Here is a 22,089-nt window from a genome sequence, read left to right as displayed (position 1 = left end):
ACAGTAACACATGGGACCTGGGTTGGAATGAAAGGGACTCATTACCACAGACAGAGAAAAGAGAATGGGAGAGGGAAAAGGCCTGGTGGTACACACCTGTGGTCCCAGCACACAGGAGGTAGAAGCAGGGGCATCCTTGTCTATACCTACCTACACCCACCCTGGGCTCCATGAGCTCCTGTTTAAAAATAACAAAACAAAACAAATACTAAAAAGTCACCAAGTCAGGCTGGGAAGTGATGGCACACACCTTTAATCCCAGCACGTGGGAGGCAGAGGCAGGAGGATCTCTGTGAGATCAAGGTAACTTACAGAGTAAGTTCCAGAATAGCCAGGACTCTTTTACAGAGAAACCCTGTTTCAAAAAGAAAAACAGCCACCAAACCAACAGCAAAAAGTTAATGTAACTAGTTACATAGGTTGTAAATTTGTAACCTATGGCCTCATAGTCACAGACTTGGCAGAACCCTACTGTGGATGGCAGGAGTCCCACACAACTTCTCCTTCTTCCTCCCCCTCCTCTCTCTCACATACATACCACACCACACCAGAATCCAGAGGCCAGGGGCTCCCCCTTTGCCACAGAGTGCCATGCGGAGCCTACTAGAGCTGGGGGTCTTGGAAGCGTCCCCTTTCAAGTCACAGATGTGCCGCAAGTCATGCCATGAGTCTCTGCTGGGCTCGGTTTGCTTGGGTCTCCACTTTTGTACAGATGTCTCCAGCTATTTTGTTTGTTTGCAGTTGTATTTCGAGACAGGGTTTTTCTGTGTAGCCTTGGCTGTCTTGGAACTCACTCTGTAGACCAGGCTGGCCTCGAACTCAGAGAGCCACCTCCCTCTGTCTCCTGAGTGCTGGGATCAAAGGTGTGTACCACCATGCCTGACCCTGTCTTCTCTTGCTCTTAAAAAAATTGTGTGTGTGTGTGTGTGTGTGTGTGTGTGTGTGTGAGAGAGAGAGAGAGAGAGAGAGAGAGAGAGAGAGAGAGAGAGAGAGAGAGAGAGAGAGAGAGGTACCAAGTGCAGTGCCCGAGGAGGCCAGAAGAGAGCATGAGATCTCCTGGAGCCAGAGTTACAGGTGGTTGCGAGCTGCCCAATGTGGGTGGTGGGAACAGAACTTGGGTCTTCTGTGAAAGCCATCTCTCCAGCTTCATCTCTTTGCTTTTTAACGTTACATGTTTTGCCCATGTGTATGTCTATGCACCACTAGCAGGACCCATGTATGCAGAGGCCAGAAGAGGGCACTGGATCCCCTGGAAGTGAGCTGCTATGTGGGATCTAGGACCCAAACCTGGGTCCTGTAGAAGAGCACCCAGTGCTCCTAACTGTTGGCCATCTCTCCAGTCTCATCGTTTCACTCCTGAATTATAACCTTGCATAACCACAGCCATCTCTAGAACCTGGGGACCATCCCAGGCCCCAACATTCCCCTTGTAGCTACTTTACCCCCTCAATTCCTTTTTTTTCAAAGTCCATTTAACACGTAATCTATACCATCATCTACCCTGGTTATCCTCCCAACTCCCGATCTTATTAATTAAAATCAGACAGCACTCCACACTGTCTCTGATTTACAGAGCAAGTTCTAGGACAGGCTCCAAAGCTACACAGAGGAACCCTGTGTAGGAAAACAAAAGCAAAAGCAAATCAACCAACACATTTTCCAATAATACCTCTGAATATGAATGGTCTCAATCCCCCAGTTAAGAGACACAGACTAGTAGACTGGATCAGAATGCAGGAGCCATCATACCTCACCAGGACGTGGGGCACTCCCTTCCGGTGAGGGGATGGAAAAGGCACTCCAAGCCTTGGTCCTAGGAAGCAAGCAGGCGTTAACTAACGCTAACTAAACTATGTTGAGATTGCCTGTCACCCCGGTCAGAAGGACTGAGTAAACAAATGACAACAAACTCTGGCAGGGATATGGGGACAGGGAACACCAGTGTAAACCGGTGTAGCTGCTAAGGAAGTCGGGGTGGAGGTTTCTCAAAAATCTAAAAATAGATACCGTGTGAGCCACCTACACCACACCTGGGCACATGCACAAAAGGTTCATGCACCACAGGGACAGACACCTGCACATGCATGTCCCCTGTGCTCTAGTCACCGTAGCAAGGACATGAAATCAGTTTAGATGTCCGTCAGCTGATGATAATGACAATGCTGTACACATCGCATAGTGGCATTTTAGCCAGTTCTAAGAGTAGAATTATGAAACACTCAAGAAAATGACTAGAACTGGGATGTATGCTAGAGAGTGACGTCACCTAGGCTCAGAGAGACACATGTTGCATGTTCTCTCTCACACGGGGATCCTGGGTTTGAATACGTGGATGTGTGTGTTGGATTTGGAGTGTTTACAGAGATCAGGAAGCTAGAAAGGGCCCACGGGGGTGGGGGTGGGGCAGAGGTCTTAAGGGGTGAGGGGACAGCAGAACAAGCCTTGGATGAAGCAGAGTGCTGGGGGTTAAAGGTTCGAGTGGGAATGGGGGTACAATGAGAGGAGGAACTTAACAAGCAGAGCTGAGGCTGTATGGAAAACCCTATGGAAACCAATGACGTCACAAGTTATCTTTGGGGGTCGGGGAGGCAAGGGTTTATTTCAGCTAACAGATCCCAGGTCACAGTCCATTCATAAGCCAATTTAAAGAGAGGGAATCTGAACTCAGGTACCCTGTGAGAGTGAACAGCGCTTCCTCAAAGAGCTGCTTGGAAGCAGTTCTTTTTCTTTCTTTCTTTTTTTTTTCTTTTGGTTTTTGGAGACAGTGCTTCTCTATGCCTGTCCTGGAACTCGACCAGGCTGGCTTCAAACTCACAGAGATCAGCCTGCCTCTGCTTCCTGAGTGCTAGGATTAAAGGCGTGCACCACCACCACCCGGCTACTGTTTGTTTTTTTCATGAAAACCTCAGTGTCAGGTTGTGGGCCTTCTCCGAGTTATTATTGGTCAGGGAGTCCCAGAGGCCCCTAAATCAACACAGGCGATTCCACTGATCTTGGTTGTCTACCAGGACTAAGTGTAAGACCCTAATGCTAAAAACACAAGACACCTTGGTTGCAGAGGCATCAAACTGGTGCTGACCCGCAAACTTCCTCCTGCAGGACGGGTTTCACAGGGTGGGATGGTGCTAGATGGGCCACGGGGGCGGGGGGGGGAGAAAAGCCATCAATGCTCTTATATAGCGAACCCTGACTGCGACAATACCAATCTGCCAGGCGAGATGCCCTCACAGGTGCCCTAGTGGCAAGACTGTTGTGGGAATAACCAACTACTTTCTAATTGAGTCTGAGGCCTGGCGCACAGGATGGAACTCATGGCTGGTTGTGTGTCTTAGTTTGGGTTCCTATTGCTGTGATGAAACACCACGACCAAAATCAGTCCAGAGAACAGACCATCACCAAGGGAAGTCGGGGCAGGAATCAAGCAGGGCAGGAGCCTGGTGGCAGGAGCTGATGAAGAGGCCATGGAGAGGAGCTGTTTAGTGGGTTGTACCTCGTGGTTTGCTCAGCTTGCTTTCTTATAGCACCTTGGACTACCTGCCCTGAGGTCCCCTCACCCTCAATGTATTATTATTCCCTACCACGTCAGCCATTGATTAAGGAAAGGCCCTAGAAGCCTGACTACAAATCAATCTTATTTTCTTATTTTCTCCATTTCTCATCCCTCCTCTCAGATGACTCTAGCTTGGGTCAAGCTGATATAAAAACTAGCCAGCACACACTGTAAACCTGCCCCAAAGTCCAGAGCTCAGGAAGTACATTTTGCTAAGTGAAATATCCAACTGCCTTCTAAATATGTGCACTTACGGATGAGTGCTCCTCTTAGCCTTGCCCAGAGCAGCTCTTCTCCGCAGACACTCAGAACTGGTCCAAACGCTGAGAGTAAGTGACGACTGGATGCTCAGGCCCGCACGGCACAGCCCCGAACATCACAGCCCCGAACATCACAGCCTCCACGGCACAGCCCCGAACATCACAGCCCTGAACATCACAGCCTCCACGGCACAGCCCCGCACGGCACAGCCCCGCACGGCACAGCCCTGAACATCACAGCCCTGCACAGCACAGCCCCGAACATCACAGCCCTGCACGGCACAGCCCCGAACATCACAGCCCTGCACGGCACAGCCCCGAACATCACAGCCCTATACGGCACAGCCCTGAACATCACAGCCTCCACGGCACAGTCCTGCATGGCACAGCCCTGAACATCACAGCCCTGAACATCACAGCCTCCACGGCACAGCCCCGCACGGCACAGCCCTGAACATCACAGCCTCCACGGCACAGCCCCGCACGGCACAGCCCTGAACATCACAGCCCTGAACATCGCAGCCCTATACGGCACAGCCCTGAACATCGCAGCCCTATACGGCACAGCCCTGAACATCGCAGCCCTATACGGCACAGCCCTGAACATCGCAGCCCTATACGGCACAGCCCTGAACATCGCAGCCCTATACGGCACAGCCCTGAACATCGCAGCCTTATACGGCACAGCCCTGAACATCACAGCCCCGCACGGCACAGCCCCGCACGGCACAGCCCCGCACGGCACAGCCCCGCACGGCACAGCCCCGCACGGCACAGCCCCGCACGGCACAGCCCTGAACATCACAGCCCTGAACATCACAGCCCTACACGGCACAGCCCTGAACATCGCAGCCCTGCACGGCACAGCCCTGAACATCGCAGCCCTGCACGGCACAGCCCTGAACATCACAGCCCCGCACGGCACACCCTGTCAACCTCCTCACCAAAGCTTCGTGGAAGGCAGCGAGAGGAATGAACAACTGAGGTGGGGAGGAGCGCAGTGAGATGATGTCTCCTGGACAAGTCCCGGCCATTGCTCTTCTGAGCCTACTGTAGCTATGGTCACCCGCACAACGTCAAGCCAGCAACATCAGTCATCCCAGCAGGCAACACCGAATGGACTCAGGGTTACAAAGAAAAAAAAAAAAAGAAAAGATAAAGGACAGAAGGAAAGGAGGGGAACGTGTTGGAGTGTCTTGGGAGCAGATGATCAAGATACATTCTGTGTATATATATGAAATTGTGAATAACAGGGACTGGAGAAGTGGCTCGCTGGTTAAGAGCACGGGCTGCTTTTGCAGAGGAACCGGGTTCAGAGCCCAGCCCCCACATGATGGCTCACAGCCATCTCCAGTTCCAGGACACTCAGTACCTTCTTCTGGCCTCCATGGGTACTGTATGGACATAGCACACAGACCTATATGCAGGCAAGACATTTGTACACAGAAAATAAGCCAATCTCAAAATAGAATTTTTAAAAAAATGTTACTATAAAAATTCCAGTCCTCAAGACATTGTGGTGTTGGCAGAGGAGTCAAGAGTTTAAGTAAACAGAAGAGAGAGCCCACAGACATAGTATAACGCCTTTGAGAAGAGAACCCAGGTGACAGAGTGGAGTAAAAGGAGCTTGTCAACAATGATGGGACATTTGCTTGTACAAAGATGCACCTAGACACAGAACTGAATGTCCTTCAATGAATGTGCTCAAGGAACATCATGTCACGTGCCTGCCTCCAGAGCCTGATGACCCACAAAGCTGTCCTTTGACCTCCACGTATGTGCATGTGTGCAACCCCACAGTGTAATAAGAGACAGCTTGAGTGTGGTTCCCAGCACCCACATCTGGCAGCTCTTGACCACCTGCAACTCCAGCTCCACGTGGATCCAGCACTTCTGGGCTCTGAGGGCACCTGCATGCACAGGCACGTGCCTGATGCTGAACGCAAGTCAAATAACCCCAAGCTAACTCCGAGTATCCTGAGGTTTTTCTTTATTAAAAGGGAAAACTCATGGAACAGGAATGGGGTGTGGAGCATGGTAAGAAGAGAATGAGCTGGGTGGGACGGCAGCTTTTTGGGTACCCAAAAGTCACGCCCCAACCTCTTAAAGGCCATTGGCTGAAGGAGGTTCCCCATTATGTGCCCATACACAGACACACATAAAATTAAAATATTGGTATGTGTGGCCACAGAAGACCCAGGCCAGTGCTGGCTTACCTGTACATGTGAATCAGAGCTTCTTGTCAAGTATCCTGCAGTTGTCCCCCTTAGTGACTGAGCTCAGACTGGGGCAGGGGCATGGAGACACTGCTCACATGATTAATGGTGCTAGGGGAGAGGCACTCTAAGGGACAAATGGACCCTACTGACCCTGCAAACTATAAACCATGAAACTCAGTCAGGCGAAGCAGGGCTGCGGTGGCTATCTGGAGAGCTGGACCTCCTCAAAAGCAGTGGGCAGGCAGGGTGATAAATAACTTTAAGATGAGTAGACAGGTCCCCTTCTGGATGGCAGGGGCTTCCAGAGAAATCGAGACAAGTGTGAAACTTTAAACAGCTTCTTGGCAGGCTGGTTCAGGGCCAGGGAGCCAGGCTCTGCAGAGGAAGTGGGTCCTGACAGGCCTCTTCTTCTTTGGGGCAAGAGCCTGGGCTTCCTGCGGCCCAGTGACCTCACATCTGAGGGGAGATGTGCTGTTGGAGACTGGGCTGCCACTTTAGGAACAACTCAGGAGTGTCAGGCTAGAGTTCAGTTCCTTATCTACCATTTATAAGCTGCATGACCTTGGACGGCTCAATCCAACTGACCCCGCTGCCATTCACTTTCCTGTGTCAAGAATGGAAATGGTAAAGACTAAACTGCACATGGGTAACACTGAAAATGTTAGCCATGGCTCCGTTGGCCATGTTCAGGTGCATATGCACATGTGTGTGTGTGTGTAGGCCAAAGGTCAACCTGTGGATCATAACCCCTTTAGGGGGTTGGATGACCCTTTCACAGGGGTCACCTAAGGCCATCAGAAAACAGATATACTACAATTCATAACAGTAGCAAAATTACAGTTATGAGGTAGAATGAAAATCATTTTATGATTTGGAGTCATCATAACATGAGGAACGGTATTAGAAGGTTGCAGTGTTAGGAAGGTGGAGAACCACAGGCTGGCGTAAAGCCATGCAGGGCACCTCAGAAGCTTGAAGATGCAGAGCCTGCCCTACCTTCTGAGTCCCTGCAGGAGGATGGTTCAGCTTGATTCTCTCTGAAGCCAGAGCTCATCAGTTCTTGACTTTTGAACTTCTGGCCACCAGGATCCTGAGAGAAAGTCTGCTGTTTTAAGCCAATCAGTTTATGCTAATTAGTTACACAGCTCGCCATGCTGGCCCACACTCACCTGCATGCCTTGCACGCTCACACTGGAAAGAGTTTCATTGCTCCTGTGCAGCCAGGGTGTAAGCCAATCAAGCTGTCAGAAGCTCTGCCCGGAGACCAGGGGCCATCTGTAGCATCCTATGCTTCTAGGGAGGGCAGGAGGACTCTGGTAGCTGGAGCCTTGGATCTCCAAAGGGGCTGATGATCAAAGCTGGAGAGGAAGGCCAGGCTCCAAGGCACAGGCTGTGAAGACCACTCTCACCTCCCGGGTCCAGAGCTTCTGTAACCGTCACAGGTAGGACAGAGCTGGACTTGCCATAGAAAAAGAACCTGGGTTGTGCTGTGTGGGGGTGAACGCCTATGTGAGAGACTGTATGTAAGAGCATAGCCATCACTGGGAGATGCTTCTGGATGGAGAGTTTGCCAGTGAGTGTGAACAGGTTAATGTGGCTGTACGAGGATGCAAGAGTGTGTCCATACACGCTGGCATGTATCGTGTGACCCCTGTAGTGAAACCATACCAAGCTGCCGAAAGAAGACACAGCTGGGTTCCCCCACTCAAGAGATTCCTGTGTTGGGAGGGCCCGAAGGCACTAACAGGCTCAGATCCTGACTGGATGCCTAGGGACACTGCACCACGGAGCCTGTTTCACGGTGCCAGGCTGGTACCTTATGTGATGTTTGCTTTAGAGATGGGAGTTGAGAAACTGGGTAATGGGGTAAGGGCTTTGCCACCACTCCGTGCCCATTCCAAGCTGAGAGGGTTCAGGACGGGTTCACTGAAGCTGTTATTCATTTTTGAACTTCTGGTCACTATTCAAATTCTGAACTTCTTTTTTTTCTTTTTTTTTTTTTTTTTTTTTTTTGGTTTTTCGAGACAGGGTTTCTCTGTGGTTTTGGAGCCTGTCCTGGAACTAGCTCTTGTAGACCAGGCTGGTCTCGAACTCACAGAGATCCGCCTGCCTCTGCCTCCCGAGTGCTGGGATTAAAGGCGTGCGCCACCACCGCCCGGCCAAATTCTGAACTTCTAAAAAAAAAAAAATTCTGAACTTCTATGAAGAAGGTTTACTGACGCGTTCCAGGCGACTGACTTCCTTCCTTTCTAGGCACCTCGGTTACCCCTGAGCGACGTGGTCTTAGACCTGCCCTTGCGCCCGCTGGGTGGCCGTGTGTGCAGTGGTGCGTCTCCCAGAGGAACCCTGGAATACCTCAACACAAGTTCTTGAACTTAACCAGGGCGAGGGGCGTGCCCGCGACAGACTACACCCACCCCAGCCCCCACCCCCGCCTGCATTCTACCGGGGAACCACCGGAGGTGACGCCGGAACGGAGGGTGTAGGGACCAGCGATGAAGGCCAAACCCGAGCTTAGCCGCACAGACGACGCCGCGGTCGTACCTCAGAACCCCAACCGTCCTGAGTGCTGCGTCAGGCGGCTCCGCAAAGAAATTTCCAACAGGAGCCGGGCGGTGGTGGCGCACGCCTTTAATCCCAGCACTCGGGAGGCAGAGGCAGGCGGATCTCTGTGAGTTCGAGACCAGCCTGGTCTACAAGAGTTAGTTCCAGGACAGGCTCCAAAACCACAGAGAAACCCTGTCTCGAAAAACCAAAAAAAAAAAAAAAAAAAAGAAATTTCCAACAGGAGATAGGGCAGCTTTAAAATAAAGATTCTGAGTCCTGCACTCCGTGCATCCTGTGACTGTTCCAGTCCTGTGCTGGAAACATTGCCGCCTCGCCCGGGAAGCCGCCTTCTAGACCGGTTCCTGCCCTGTCTGCGTTCCTCTCTGCAGTTGAGAATTTACAGCGGCCTCTTGGTTGCCGGCGCCTGGCTCTTGGTGGGGACTCACCCGGAAGTTGCCGCTACCGCAGGTGGCGCGGCCGCTTTGCCATGGCGACGGCCGCTCGGCGACGCTTCTGCCGCTGTGCCTGCTTCTGCTCTCAGAACCTGTACGTGGCGCGCTACGGGCTGCACCTGCGCTTCCGGGACGAGCAGCAGTTGCGCCGTGACTATGGCCCGGTGAGGGGAGTGGGGCGCAGGAGGGGCCCCGGACACCAAGACTGGCTTTGCCCGAGGCCTCTCGCTGCAGCATGGCAGCTCCCTAGGAACCTGAGAACACGCGTGCCGAGTGCGCTGGACAGAAGTTTTCAGACCTATCGATGATCCTATCACTGTCATCTCCGTGACAGGGGTGGGGGGCGCTGAGGCTCAGAGATGTTTATTGACAGGGTCACATAGCCCTGCTAACTGACCTTTCTGCTCGCAGCTCCTGCGCAGCCGAGGCTGCGTCAGTTCCAAGGACTTCAAGCAACTCTTGGAGGAGGTATGGCACCCCTGCCAGCCCTTCCTCTGGAGCCCTTGACTCCGAAGGACTTCTTAGCCCTCTTTCTCCAGTTCCTGCTTCCACTTACTCCCACTCTCAGGTCCTGGCCCAGGAGAGAGATTGAGAAAGACCAAATTGCCCCGCAGCGTCCCTTTTTCACCAGCTGAGTGGCATGGTCAGGGCCACCACCCCCATTTCAGCTATCAGGACACCTTGACACCTGCAGAGAACTCTGGCGGGTTCAGAAGTATAGGCAGACTTGCCTTCCAGCCTGGGTCCCACTTTGACCTTCCTGGACTTCAGTTTCTTCTCATGGTGTTGGAGGTGGGTGGCCCCAGTGTGTAACTGCCTTTGCCGTTCCAGCTTGAGCAGGAAGTGGGGCGCCGGCGCAGGCTGGGGCAGGAATCAGCTGCCAGAAAAGCCCTCATTGCCAGCACCTACCACCCAGCGAGGCCTGATGTCTACTGCTCACTGCAGGTACTAGGCCGGCTTGGGAATCACATTCTTTGGGGCTCCTTCGCTTTCTGAACCTGCTCCACCCTCGACCCTCAAGCTCCTGGGAGCTTGGAGGATGCTGCCCTGGTGGGGGGCTAGACTTTTCACAGCTGCCCCCTGTTCTGCCCCAGGACACGGTTCTGGCCCCTGAGTTTGTGGCTGCAGCTGAATACAGTGCATCCCCCGGTGCAGGCCTTGAGGGCCTTCTCCAGCAGCTGGAGATAGTGTCAGGTGAGGCCCTTCAACCCCATCACCAGCCAGCACTGCTGGGGGCGGGAGCAGGGTGGTGGCAGCTTGAGACACCTGGGTATGGGAGGCGGGGTACTTTAACTCTCATCTCTGGCCCGGAAATAGCCACCAGGAGGAGCAGTCTGCCAGGGAATTTCATTCATTAATTCATTGATTCTCTTGTTCACTTATGGATCACCCAGCTAGGTTCAGGGAGTATGTTACTATTCCCATTGTACAGAGGGAACTGGCTTGAGGCTTTAGAATGACTTTCGGATAAGCTGGCTCATGAGGCTGAATGGGAGCTCCTGTCCCACAGTCTGCCCCTCCTTCCTCAGAGGAGAAGCGCATCTACAGGGTGCCTGTGTTCTCCGCGGAGTTCTGCCAGGCCCTGCTGGAGGAGCTGGAGCATTTCGAGCAGTCGGACATGCCCAAGGGAAGGCCCAACACCATGAACAACTATGGGGTGGGTGAGGCCTGCCTGTGTACCTGGAGAACAAGGACAGTTAGAGTGCATGAGTCACCTTGTTCTGAACCTAGAGCACCAGGAAATCAAGCAGCTCTTGCACTTAGCAACATCTTTGGCTAAGAATTGTGGGGATGCAGAGTGAGGCTCCCCAAGTCTCCCTGCTGATGCCTGGGAATCCTCCTTAGGTACTGATGCATGAGCTAGGCCTCGATGAGCCACTGGTGACACCACTGCGGGAGCGCTTCCTGCAGCCACTGCTGGCCTTGCTGTACCCGGAGTGTGGTGGGGGCCAGCTTGATAGCCACCGGGCCTTTGTGGTCAAGTATGCGCTGGGCCAGGACCTGGAGCTGGGCTGCCACTACGATAATGCCGAGCTCACCCTCAATGTGGCTCTGGGCAAGGCCTTCACAGGGGGTGCCCTATACTTTGGGGGCCTCTTCCAGGTGAGTGAGCCCCACCACTTAGGGCCCAGGCAGTCATGAGTACTCCAGCCTGAACCCTACCATCTGCAGGCACCTGCAGCCCTGATGGAACCCCTGGAAGTGGATCATGTGGTGGGCCAGGGTATCCTGCACCGCGGTGGCCAGCTGCACGGGGCTCGGCCCCTGGGCACCGGAGAGCGCTGGAACCTTGTCATCTGGCTCCGGGCATCTGCTGTTCGAAACCGCCTCTGTCCTATGTGCTGCCAGAAGCCAGAGCTGGTGGATGATGAGGGCTTCGGCGATGGCTTCACCCGGGAGGAGTCTGCCGTGGTAGATGTATGTGCACTGACTTGAGCCTGGTCCCCCAGGGGCGGTGGTGCCATGGCAGCAGGAAACTGCCAGCTTGGGTGGGGAGGGCAGAAATAAACTCTATAGCCATGACCCTCCTTGGGCCAAAGGGACATGCTGACTCCCCGGTCACTCTTTGGACAGATGAGCTGTCTTAGGGCAGAACTGCTGGAAGACAAGTCGAGTTTCAGATGAAATATTGAGGGTCGAGGGTGGAGCAGGTTCAGGAAGGGAAGGAGCCCCAAAGAATGTGATTCCCAGTGATGTCCAGCCTTAGCCTGATCCCTGGGGAGCTCTGCCTGGGGTGGGGACTCAATCAGTGACTCCTTGGATAGGGTGGCTCCCAGGGACTTAAGTGGGGTTCATTGGTCTGTCAGCAGTGCTGGCGAGTGGGTTCAAGCCTCTGTTCTGGCACGACCCGCTGGGCAGCTCAGAATTTGTTTGCAGCCTGGGTGTTGTGACGAGCTGACATTTATAAAGCACTTTACAACAGCCCTCTGTTTCCTGTTGTTATTTAAGAGCTTAGAACTGGTGGTTTGGAGATTGACTGAGGGGTGCACATAGCTGTGCGCTGTTCGGGATACATATTCCTGGGGACTTCAGTACTCAGGGAAAGTGCTGAGATACAGAAACACCTCCCTCCAGATGGAGCAGTCTCAGCTAGACACCCGACAGGCCGGGGATTCATTCCTTAATTGGTTGTCATGATCCCTGGCTCATGATGGGCAACTGGACTTGCCACCTCCAGCAGTGAGTGACGTTAGAAATACCAGCTGTCTTCAGTCCATCGGAGCTCTCAGTCTGGTGGAGTGGACAGACCGGCAGACTAACCAGGGAAAACAGTAGGAGGGTGGCTTTCAGGAGAGTGAGAGGCCCGAGGGCTTGCGGCTGGCGCAGGGCCACAACCCGACTCCCACCCACGTAAAGACACCACTTCTTGTTGGAAGTGGGTGTGCCAGAAGCGGAACCCAGGGTCCGGAACTAAAGGCAACAAGGACTCAAGCTACACCCGGACGGACGGCCTTTCAGGACGGCCCCACCTCGGAAGCGGACCGGAAAACCCCGACAGGCTGCTAGTTCCTCACGGAGGCTTACTGTAGACTGGTGGTTGACGAGGGAACCGGGCGGCCTCGCGACTCCTCTCTGGGCAGCCAGGCCGCCTTCTCGCAGTCGAGGAGAGCTGTGGCGTTCCCCGCCCCCGCCGCGCAGAGTCCAGTGCGCAGGCGTGTGGGCGGGGCGGGCCCTTAAAGGGACCGCGGTGCGGAGTCGGAGGAGCTGGGGTCGCCAAGCGCGAGGTTCTCGGGCGGGAATGGGTACTAGGTGCCCCGAGGACCAGGCCCCGTTGGCACTGAGTTTGGATCTACTCTGCGGACGTGCCCAAGAGGAGCCGCAGGTTAAACGCGTCTCTTCCGGTCTCTAGCCCGCTTTGCTATGGCTCACGTTGGCTCTCGCAAGCGCTCGAGGAGTCGCAGTCGGTCGCGGGGTCGACGGGGGTCAGAAAAGCGAAGCAAGAAGAGTAGTAAGGACGCCTCGAGGAACTGCTCAACCTCCAAATCCCAGGGTCACAAGGCCAGCAGCACGTCTGAGGGTGAGGACCGTAGGGACAGGGAAAGGGGTGTGCGGCTCTGCGCTGCGGGAGGCTTGCATCTGTCGGGCCCGCCCCCAGGGAGCAAGGGATTCGGTGTAGAACCCAGACTGAGTCCCTCGGATAGGGAGGAGGCTCTGTGGAGGGGAGGGTGTGCCTTATTCATGCTTTAATGTGCTGGGCCTTTGAGGTCGGGCCTGGCCACCCTGCCAGGCATACAGTGACTTCCAGGATCCCAAAGAAGGTTCCGAAGATGCTCTTGGGGAGCCGGTCGGGAGGGTCCTACCGAGTAGAGGCTGCCCAGAACAGAGCAGGGTACAGAGGCCTTATCTTCTCCCTGCATCACAGAGAGAAGCAAGCACAAGGCCCGGAGGACAGCGAGGTCCAGCTCTTCCTCCTCCTCTTCCAGTTCTTCCAGCTCTGCATCGTCCTCATCTTCCAGCGATGGCCGGAAGAAGCACGGGAAACACAAGGATAAGAAGAGGAAAAAGAAGAAGAAACGGAAGAAGAAGCTAAAGAGGAAAGCCAAGGAGAAGGCAGTGGTGGTGCACCCGGTTGAGGCTCTGCCCGGCCCCTCACTGGATCAGTGGCACAGATCAGCTGGGGAGGACAACGATGGCCCAGGTACCATGTGGGCCACCATGTGGTGGGGAGAGGGTGCCCTCCCCGGGTCTGACACCCCCTCCGTATTCTGTTGCAGTCCTGACTGATGAGCAGAAGTCTCGTATCCAGGCTATGAAGCCCATGACAAAGGAGGAGTGGGATGCTCGACAGAGTGTCATTCGCAAGGTGGTGGATCCAGAGACAGGACGCACAAGGTGTGGAGCAGCAGACACAGCTGCTAGTCCTGCCCTCAGTACAGGCGGGAGGATGTGCTCTTGGGGGTGGGATATGGGGAAAATGGTCATTTGTAGTGTGATATCCCAGCTGTTATTCCCTGTGCCCCTTGAGTAGTGGCAGGACTGGAAGTGCCTTGTCGTTTTTCAGATGCTTGCTGCGACAAAAGAGAGCCTACCTGAACTGTCTCCATTCTGTCCTGAGTAGTGGTTGGGATGAGTGGCCAGGCTCCCCCTGCTCGAGATGGTCGGGCTTGCCCTGGGGTTCCTTGGCTTGGGTGGTTTTGGTTCTTTTACTATGACATGAGAGTCCCAGACTCTTACTTGGTGAGCTGATCCCCTTTGACCCCCCCCACCCCAGGCTCATCAAGGGAGATGGTGAGGTTTTAGAGGAAATCGTAACCAAAGAACGGCACAGAGAGATCAACAAGGTTGGTGTCACCACTCTGCCCATGCTGTGCCCACACGGTGTCTACACTCAGTATCTCATGCTTCTATCCTGTTTGCTTTCTCAGCAAGCCACCCGAGGGGACGGTCTGGCCTTCCAGATGCGAGCGGGCCTTCTCCCCTGAGGGCCCTGGTACCCCAGTCTGTGAACTACTGTTGGTGGCTTGGAGACAGATGGATCCAATTGCCTTTGCTCCTGTGGGTACCCCTAAGCACCAGACTGGGAGAGTGAGGTGTCAATATTAAATGATCTTGGTCACCAAGTTCCTGTCTTGTTGCTTTCTATACTGAGGGGCAGAACTATTGCCATTTGACTTCTAAAGAGATGTGCTTATTATCTTTGGAAAGCTGGCATGTTCTCTGGTGGTGAGCAAAAACTACTAGCCACCCTGCTCCTCCTCAGTTGACTCAACCAGGACCAAACCTGACCCTACCCTGGCTGAGTGAAACTCAGCTTTGGTCCTTAGATTGAACTCATCAGGCCATTGCCTGTGTCCTGTTCCACTGGAGCCAGGCTGTGTCCCCTGGGGAGCAGAGGCTAGCAAACGTACCTTACCGGGTCTGTGCGTGAGGTGTGTGCTGATGCCATAGTGGTTAGTTAGCATGTGTCATTGCAGTGGATGTCCCCACACACAATCCAGGAGACCCACGGTGCCGCCACAGTAATGAGACCAGAAGGAAGCCTCCTGCTTCTTTAATTGGTGTAACAGACTGTGACACAGTATACAGAGAGCACACTCAGGCCAGACGATGCAAGGACAGCAGGGATGGGGTCAGGACAGGTTCACACATCGTCCAGAGAAACAGATGACAAGGACACATGGGAGGGGCTGAGATGTGACTATGTCACAGGGCAGGGTGGTGGGCAGCTCACACAGAACCAGGAAGGGGTGGGGGAGGGTTCTTTGCTGAATCCTTCTTTAGAAATCAAAGAGAAGGCAGGTGGTTGGTGCTGGGTGGCATTGAGGCTCAGTCCTGGGGACTGCGGGTGGGGAGGGAGTGACTAAGGCTTCTATTCTAACAGGCCTGGGGTGGGTGGCAGTCAGCAAGGTCTGCCTCACCCTTTGGTTACGAATGGCCAGGCCTGAGCCCTGCAGCTCAGCACCTGACACTGTAAACATTTTTGGTATTTTTAAGGGACTTTGACCTTCCTCTCTTAGTTTCTGTAAAAGTGTGGCTTCTTCAAGAGAATGAGCCAAAGGAAATTGTAAGGGAAGCAGAAAGCAGACTTGGGTGAAGTTTGGGGGAAGGCTGCCGTCTCACCATCTATGGCTAAGGGCCCGGGAGAGCCCTAGGGGACTATTGCTGTTGTCCTTGGCATGGCTGGCGGCTGGGCAGGCAGGGACATTCGGAGCCACGAGGGGGCTGCCCAGGGGGAGAAACCAAGCCCGCTGATCCCAGGGCTTCCCTGGCCTTTATTGCAGGTGGCCTGAGGCTTCCAGGTGCTTCTCCCAATGGCTAGTCACCTAGGCTGAGGCAAGAAGGGGTGGGACTGTGGGAGGGGGCACTGGCCACTGGAACCCCTAGTGGGGCAGTGATTGTCGGGCCAGCAGCCTCCTTCAGGGGTGGGGAGTGGTGGGGCAGATATTGCACTTTCATTGTGACGGTTCCTTAGAATCTTGGTCCATAAAATAATCACTGCTTTATACAGAACGCTGGAAACAGCAAAGCTACATCTTAAGGGGGAAGACCATGAAGGTCTCGCCTCTCCAGACAGTTTTTTTTCTCTGCACAAAATAAATAGCTTTCTTTCTGTCTAGGCCCACCATGGCAGGGCATCTCACGCCCCTGAGATGCACATATCTCTACAGCAAAGTCAGCGGCTCCTGTACGCCTACCTACTCAGCCTAGCCGTGCGGCCCTGAGTCTCAGTCCAGTGTGGCAGCTCCTCAGGTAGAGCCCCCGTAACTGGACAGCTGGCCTGAGCTCGGTGGGCTCAGTCAGCACAGGGAAGGTGCAAGAGAATTGTGCTCAGTGCTGCGGGGAAGGCAGGGCTCAGACCCAGAGTGTGGGACACCCGTCCTTGTTTAGGGAGAAATAAAATGGCTGTCTGCCCTTAAGCTGACGAAGCAAGCTGTGGCTTCTTGGAGTAGACATTAAACAGAATGGCATTAAGAAAACCTAAGAGCTCCACCTGCCCCAGAGTAGGAAGTCGGTGGAATTGTGGGTCTGGTGAGGCGAGAAGCCCACAGCTTGCCGAGTGGACCAAGTGCAGGGCCCACAGGCCAGACTGAGTGGGACCCTGTCACAGTGCTGGGTGTTCCTAATGTAGCAGGCTGCACTGATGCTGAGCTAAGAAAAGGAAGCAGCCGCTGGCTGCCTGTTAAAAAACCTTATAGAAACCAGATGGAGAAGTAGAAAGGTGTAGAAACGCGGCGGACAGCAGCCATGGCATGGTGCTCCAGCCCATGGCAGGCGAGGAGGTGGAGGTGGAGGCCAGGCTTCACAGGCCCAGCTGCCCAAGGTGGATTCCCAGGAAGGAACTGGCTAAGCACTGTGCTGGCCTTGCGCCTGTGCTGTGCTCAGGACCTGGAATGACAGCAGTCCTGGGACTGCACTGAGCTCTGGGTGGGCAGGTGGGTGGGTGGGCAGCAGTCTTGAGACTGCCACTGGGCTGCCACAGTGCTGGCAGGCCAGGCAGTGGCAGAAATTAAGATTTAGCCTTTCTCTCCTTCTTGTGTGAAGATTTGCCACACTGGAATATTCTGTGTGGTGACAGGCCCTGGATCAGCAGATACTGGGTTTCATGCATGTCAACATGTCTGGAGCCAGAAGAGAGATGGTTAACAGGTCTCCACTCTCAAAAACCAGTGCAAAACCAGTGAGGTTGGACAGTTGAGAACCGGAGTCAACAAGAAGCAGGCTGGACCCCCGCTGGAACTGCTACCAAATGGGAAGGGGCGCCAGTGGACATAGAGGTGGTAGGCTGGGCTTTATGCCCATGCTTGGCACCAGGAGGCTGAGAGATCAACACAGGGCAAGATGTCCAGGAACGCCTCCCGGGCTGGGCTAGGTGGCCCATCCTGGTTCCTCTTCCATCATGGGCTGGACATCCTGCCAGTTTCCATGACAGGCTGGGCTCCTCAGAGCCTAGGGCGTGAGGCAAGGCCGGGAGGACTGTGTTGTCATGGCCATGTCTTCCATGGGGCCCTGGGACAAGCTCTCAGGCCACATCTGTGCTTGTCCCCAGCTACCTATGTGTGCACAGGTCAGGCCTCCCAGTGGGGCTGGTGCCCTGGCCTAGCACCATGGAGACCACAGCGCCTCCTAATGGTGTCCTACTTGGGTCCTGTGGCTGCCCCAGGTTCGAGGCGGCCTGTTATGGCACGGCCCCAGCAGCTGGCCGCCACACTCATGCTGCGCTGGCCCCGCTGCTCACTGTCCATCTGGCTCTGTGTCCGATCGTGCCGATGGCTGGGCCCACTGGGCTGGGCTGAGATGGTGCGGAGCAGGTGGTTCCGGGAGCGCAGGAAGTCACCCTGGCCAGGTAGGCCAAAGCTGCCCTTGCGCAAGGCCATACGTGTGGCTGTGTTTCGGGCTGGACGTGCCCGATGATTGTACTTGAGCTGGGCCAGGTGTGCCGCATAGCCGTCTGTGATGAACTGTAGAGGAGCGATGGGGTAGGTTGTTAAGCAGCCTGGTACTCCCCAAGCTCCCCACGTCCCTTCAGTGTGCCCGACTCACCTGGCACTGTTGCTGCAGCTTCTTGGTGGGCCGGCCCACAATGTAGATATGCATGGGAGACAGGCTGATGGAGTTATAGACTGCCACATCCTTTGTGGAACCGTAGGCCGCATGCGCACGCAGATGCAACTATGGATAAGACAACCATGGGCACAGGCTGGGTCTTCTAGCCCTCCCCTCCTTAACCCAGTGCTCCCAGGCCCCACCTCAGAGATGAGCAGCTTCAGGAAGTTAGCCTTGTGCCGCAGCGGGTCATGCACCAGGCCATCACAGAAGGACACCACGCCGTGAGGGAAGTTGTGCTGAGCCAGCCATGCCACTACCCGCTGCTTCTGCATGTCCGGTCGGCCAGTTACATAGATGATGAGGTAGCCCAGGTCCTGCCAGTGTCTGCAGAGGCAAGGGGCAGGTGTGTCCCATGGCTGCTCTCCTCCTTGAGCCTCCTTCTCTCCTGCCCAGCTAGAGCTCATTTGGGCCATTGAAAAGTACTTCTTCAAATGAAAATAGATCCATATCTATCACCATGCACAAAACTCCAGTCCAAATGGATCAAAGACCTCAACATAAAGCCAGCCACACTGAACTTCATAGAAGAGAAAGTGGGAAGTACACTTGAACGCATTGGCACAGAGAACCACTTCCTAAACATAACCCCAGCAGCACAATCACTGAGAGAAACAATAAATGGGACCTCCTGAAACTGAAAAGCTTCTGTAAAGCAAAGGACACAGTCAACAAGACAAAGCAACAGCCTACAGAATTGGAAAAGATCTTCACTAACCCCACATCAGACAGAGGTCTGATCTCCAAAATATACAAAGAACTCAAGAAATTGGACACCAAAAGGTCACATAATTCAATTAAAAAAAATGGAGTACAGACCCAAACAGAGAACTCTCAACAGAGGAATCGAAAATGGCTGAAAGACACTTAAGGAAATACTCAACATCCTTAGTCATTAGAGAAATGCAAATCAAAACAACTCTGAGATTCCATCTTACACCTATAAGAATGGCCAAGATCAAAAACACTGATGACAACTTATGCTTGAGAGGTTGTGGGGAAAAGGGAACACTCCTGCATTGCTGGTGGGAATGCAAGATGGTACAGCCCCTTTGAATATCAGTATGGCAATTTCTCAGAAAATTAGGAAATAACCTTCCTCAAGACCCAGCAATACCACTTTGGGGTATATATCCAAAGGATGCTCAATCGTGCCACAAGGACATGTGCTCAACTATGTTCATAGAGGCATTGTTTGTCAAAGCCAGAGCCTGGAAACAACCTAAATGCCCCTCGATTGAAGAGTGGATAAGGAAAGTGTGGTACATTTACACAATGGAGTACTACACAGCAGAAAAAATTATCATCATGAAATTTGCAGGCAAATGGATGGAGCTAGAAAACATCATATTGAGGTAACCCACACACAGAAAGACAAATATCACATGTACTTACTCATAAGTGGCTTTTAAACATAAAGCAAAGAAAACCAGCCTACAAACCACAATCCCAGAGAATTTAGACAACAATGAAGACCCTAAGAGAGACTACCTGGATCTAATCTACATGGGAAATAGAAAAAGATAAGATCTCTTGAGTAAATTGGGAGCATGGGGACCTTGGGAGAGGATTGAAGGGGAGGGAAGAGACAGGGAGGGGAGCAGAGAAAAATGTAGAGCTCAATAAAAATCAATTAAAAAAAAAGTACTTCTTTAGTTAGTCCTTGTGGTGCCCACCTGCCCTGATGGTAATCCCAGATACTCAGAAGGCTGAGGCAGGGGGGTGGCAAATTCAAGGCAGCCTAGGCAATTATTTAGTGAGTGAGACCCTGTCTCAAAAAGTGCAAGGAGGTCGAGGGTTGTGCATGGGAGAGTGCCTACACTTGCCTTGTATGAGCAAGGCCCCGGTCCAGTGCCTAGCACCACCCAGAAAAGAAGAAATGCATCTTGGCCAGGGTTGAACAGTGGTGTGAGGGTAAACAGCAGTGTCAAAGCTCTCTGGACTGAGCTTGGGAGGCAGGTACTCTAGGTACCCTCAAAGGAGGCATCCTTGGTACTGGATTGGCATTAAGTGTGCCGACAGCTTGTTTGATGGTACACCAGTCAGTGGCGGCACCGGCTCAGGTCCTCAAGGCTGTGCTGTGTGCCGTATCCTTCACTTGGCTTGCAGCCCACCCACCTTCTAACAGCCATACCAGGCCCCTAAAGGCCACTCACCGCACCACGTCCACAGCTCCCGCGCGCACCTTGGGGTCGCTGCCCATGATGGACACACTGGCAGCAAAGGAGCCATCGATACTGAAGACCACAAACTCTGTGCCCTTGGGGAGCACGGTGATGTAGCTATCGGCAAAGGTGTGGTCTCCCCTGGTGGTCAGGGATAGCTCATCAGAACTAGCCAGGGCCTACTCCCAGCCCCACCCTCCCACATTCGAGGCTGACCTTGCTCTGCCTGCCACACCAGAGGCACATACCTGACCACCATCTTGATGGGATAGACGCCCACCCCCAGGCGGTGTGTTTCTGGAATGGTGTAGGAGACACGCCCACTGCTGTTGGTGACCAGAGTGTCCAGGTAAAGCCACTCACCTGAGGGTGGCTGCATCATGATGTGCACATCCACCTGAAACCACCAGGAACGCTGCTTACAAACCGGCCATGGCCAGGCCTCAGTCCCTGGACCCTGCCAGGAGAATGGAAGGACTACCCCAGGCACCAGGTCCTCACCTTCTCCCCAGTCAGGGTGACCATGTCCAAGGGCCCATACATGAACCGGCCTGTCACAATCTGTGGGCCATCCTCATTGGCAACTGCATCATTGATCCGGTGGTTGGCTGTCACATTCTGGGGAGGGAATGCAAGGTGAGGCGAGGAGGGGGGATGGAGCTGGGGTCTTCTAGGCTCAGTTAATACCTCTGTGAGTGGGTCTGAGGGCTGAGCTTGGGTTCTGAGCTAGGTAGCCCATGCTGGGTCCAGCCAATAACCAGCCAGAGAGGGAGACAATCTTGCTGTGCTTTCTTCCCTCCCAGCTCCTACCTCACTCCTCATTGGTCAGATGAGATGGCTCACAGCAGTGTGATGTAGCTTCTTATTTCATGGGAATAAATAGGATGACGTCTAGGGCCTAGACACCCGGAAGACCCTCACCCGCAGCTTCACATGGGTCCTCTTGCGCTGCCACTTCTCTCTGGGTTGTGAAGGTGTGAATACTGATACCTCCTTGCCGTCCAGCTCCAGGATGCTGGAGCTGTCATGCCGCATGACCTGGGGAACAGAGTCAGGCTGGGGGGCAGGCTCAAGCTTAGATGGCTGCTCTGGAAAAGGCCCAGCATCTCCAGGAGCTGGCAATGGACATCTGGCAGGGTCTAGCAAAGCCCTAACTCCAACCAGCTCCCATCTCTGCTGTGCGTGTGCACGCTGCCCCACCCCAGCACTCTGTAGGCTCCAGGCACCCAGTGTAAGGCCCAGTTGTGCCTGGGTAGTAGGTACCTGTCTCAGCAGAAAGGAGACTACATCGGTGGACTCCCAGTAGCTGGCGTGGAAGAGGTGGGGCAGGGCCACTGTGGGGAAGGCTGTGAGGGCGTCGGGGCAGTACAGGGCATAGTCAATTCGCTTCTGGCCCCACCACTTGGCAGCAACTGCCGGGAAAAAGCCAGGAGGAAGGGTTGTGATTGCACTCTTGGAGTCCAGGACGGAGGCCCGAGTGAGTCACCTGGCATTCAGGCCTGTTCACCTCAGACTAGCCCTCCCTCCAGGTGCAGTCAAAGCAGGTTTTCTCCCAGGCTGGTGGCAGGCAAGCAAGAATGTGTACAAAGTGCCCTCAGGTAGCCTTGCCACCTGGAGTAAAAAAACCACGTGGCAATGCCAAGGGGCATGAGGATTTCTGGAGGAGGATACGCGGTCCCAGTGCTGTTGATGGCAGAGAAGTGGCCCTTCCCTAGACCCTGCCCAGGCTCTCTCTGTTTTCACTGCTTCAAGGCTTGGACAAGTGAAAGGAGGCACAGAGACCTTGGCTTGACAATTCTGCAAGCTCGCTGTCTTTTCAGTCTCTTGCCTGCTGCAGAGGGGGAAGGGTGA

At 54.0% G+C, this 22,089-nt stretch overlaps 3 protein-coding genes across 14 annotated transcripts in view; 2 read left to right on the top strand and 1 right to left on the bottom strand.

Moving 5' to 3' along the window:
• The first annotated feature begins 8,894 nt into the window (after positions 1 to 8,894).
• On the top strand, positions 8,895 to 11,551 carry Ogfod2 (2-oxoglutarate and iron dependent oxygenase domain containing 2). The gene is made up of 7 exons (XM_075979118.1): positions 8,895 to 9,192; positions 9,440 to 9,496; positions 9,860 to 9,973; positions 10,123 to 10,222; positions 10,558 to 10,685; positions 10,874 to 11,131; positions 11,201 to 11,551. The coding sequence occupies exons 1-7, from the start codon at positions 9,064 to 9,066 to the stop codon at positions 11,462 to 11,464; spliced, it is 1,050 nt and encodes a 349-aa protein (XP_075835233.1). The 5' UTR covers positions 8,895 to 9,063; the 3' UTR covers positions 11,465 to 11,551.
• A 956-nt stretch (positions 11,552 to 12,507) lies between these two features.
• Positions 12,508 to 14,589, top strand: Arl6ip4 (ARF like GTPase 6 interacting protein 4). Its single transcript, XM_075979109.1, has 5 exons — positions 12,508 to 13,046; positions 13,392 to 13,667; positions 13,744 to 13,861; positions 14,241 to 14,310; positions 14,395 to 14,589. The coding sequence occupies exons 1-5, from the start codon at positions 12,890 to 12,892 to the stop codon at positions 14,449 to 14,451; spliced, it is 678 nt and encodes a 225-aa protein (XP_075835224.1). The 5' UTR covers positions 12,508 to 12,889; the 3' UTR covers positions 14,452 to 14,589.
• Positions 14,590 to 15,004: 415 nt separating this feature from the next.
• Pitpnm2 (phosphatidylinositol transfer protein membrane associated 2) overlaps positions 15,005 to 22,089 on the bottom strand; it is a 138,436-nt gene continuing 131,351 nt past the window's right edge. For all 12 annotated transcript variants that reach the window (XM_075979013.1, XM_075979044.1, XM_075979032.1 and 9 more), the window contains 8 exons: positions 21,502 to 21,650; positions 21,160 to 21,276; positions 20,740 to 20,856; positions 20,487 to 20,635; positions 20,230 to 20,379; positions 18,217 to 18,400; positions 18,011 to 18,139; positions 15,005 to 17,928 (listed from right to left, as the gene is read on the bottom strand). In XM_075979013.1, coding sequence (XP_075835128.1) covers positions 17,605 to 17,928; positions 18,011 to 18,139; positions 18,217 to 18,400; positions 20,230 to 20,379; positions 20,487 to 20,635; positions 20,740 to 20,856; positions 21,160 to 21,276; positions 21,502 to 21,650 — 1,319 coding nt within the window. In that variant the 3' untranslated portion in view covers positions 15,005 to 17,604. The remainder of the gene's footprint in view (positions 17,929 to 18,010; positions 18,140 to 18,216; positions 18,401 to 20,229; positions 20,380 to 20,486; positions 20,636 to 20,739; positions 20,857 to 21,159; positions 21,277 to 21,501; positions 21,651 to 22,089) is intronic.

This window comes from Microtus pennsylvanicus, chromosome 1 (assembly GCF_037038515.1).
Source record: "Microtus pennsylvanicus isolate mMicPen1 chromosome 1, mMicPen1.hap1, whole genome shotgun sequence".
In the NCBI taxonomy this organism is placed as follows: domain Eukaryota; kingdom Metazoa; phylum Chordata; class Mammalia; order Rodentia; family Cricetidae; genus Microtus; species Microtus pennsylvanicus.
The sequence above is the reverse complement of the archived record's forward strand: the minus strand, read 5'-3'. Positions and strand labels throughout refer to the sequence as shown.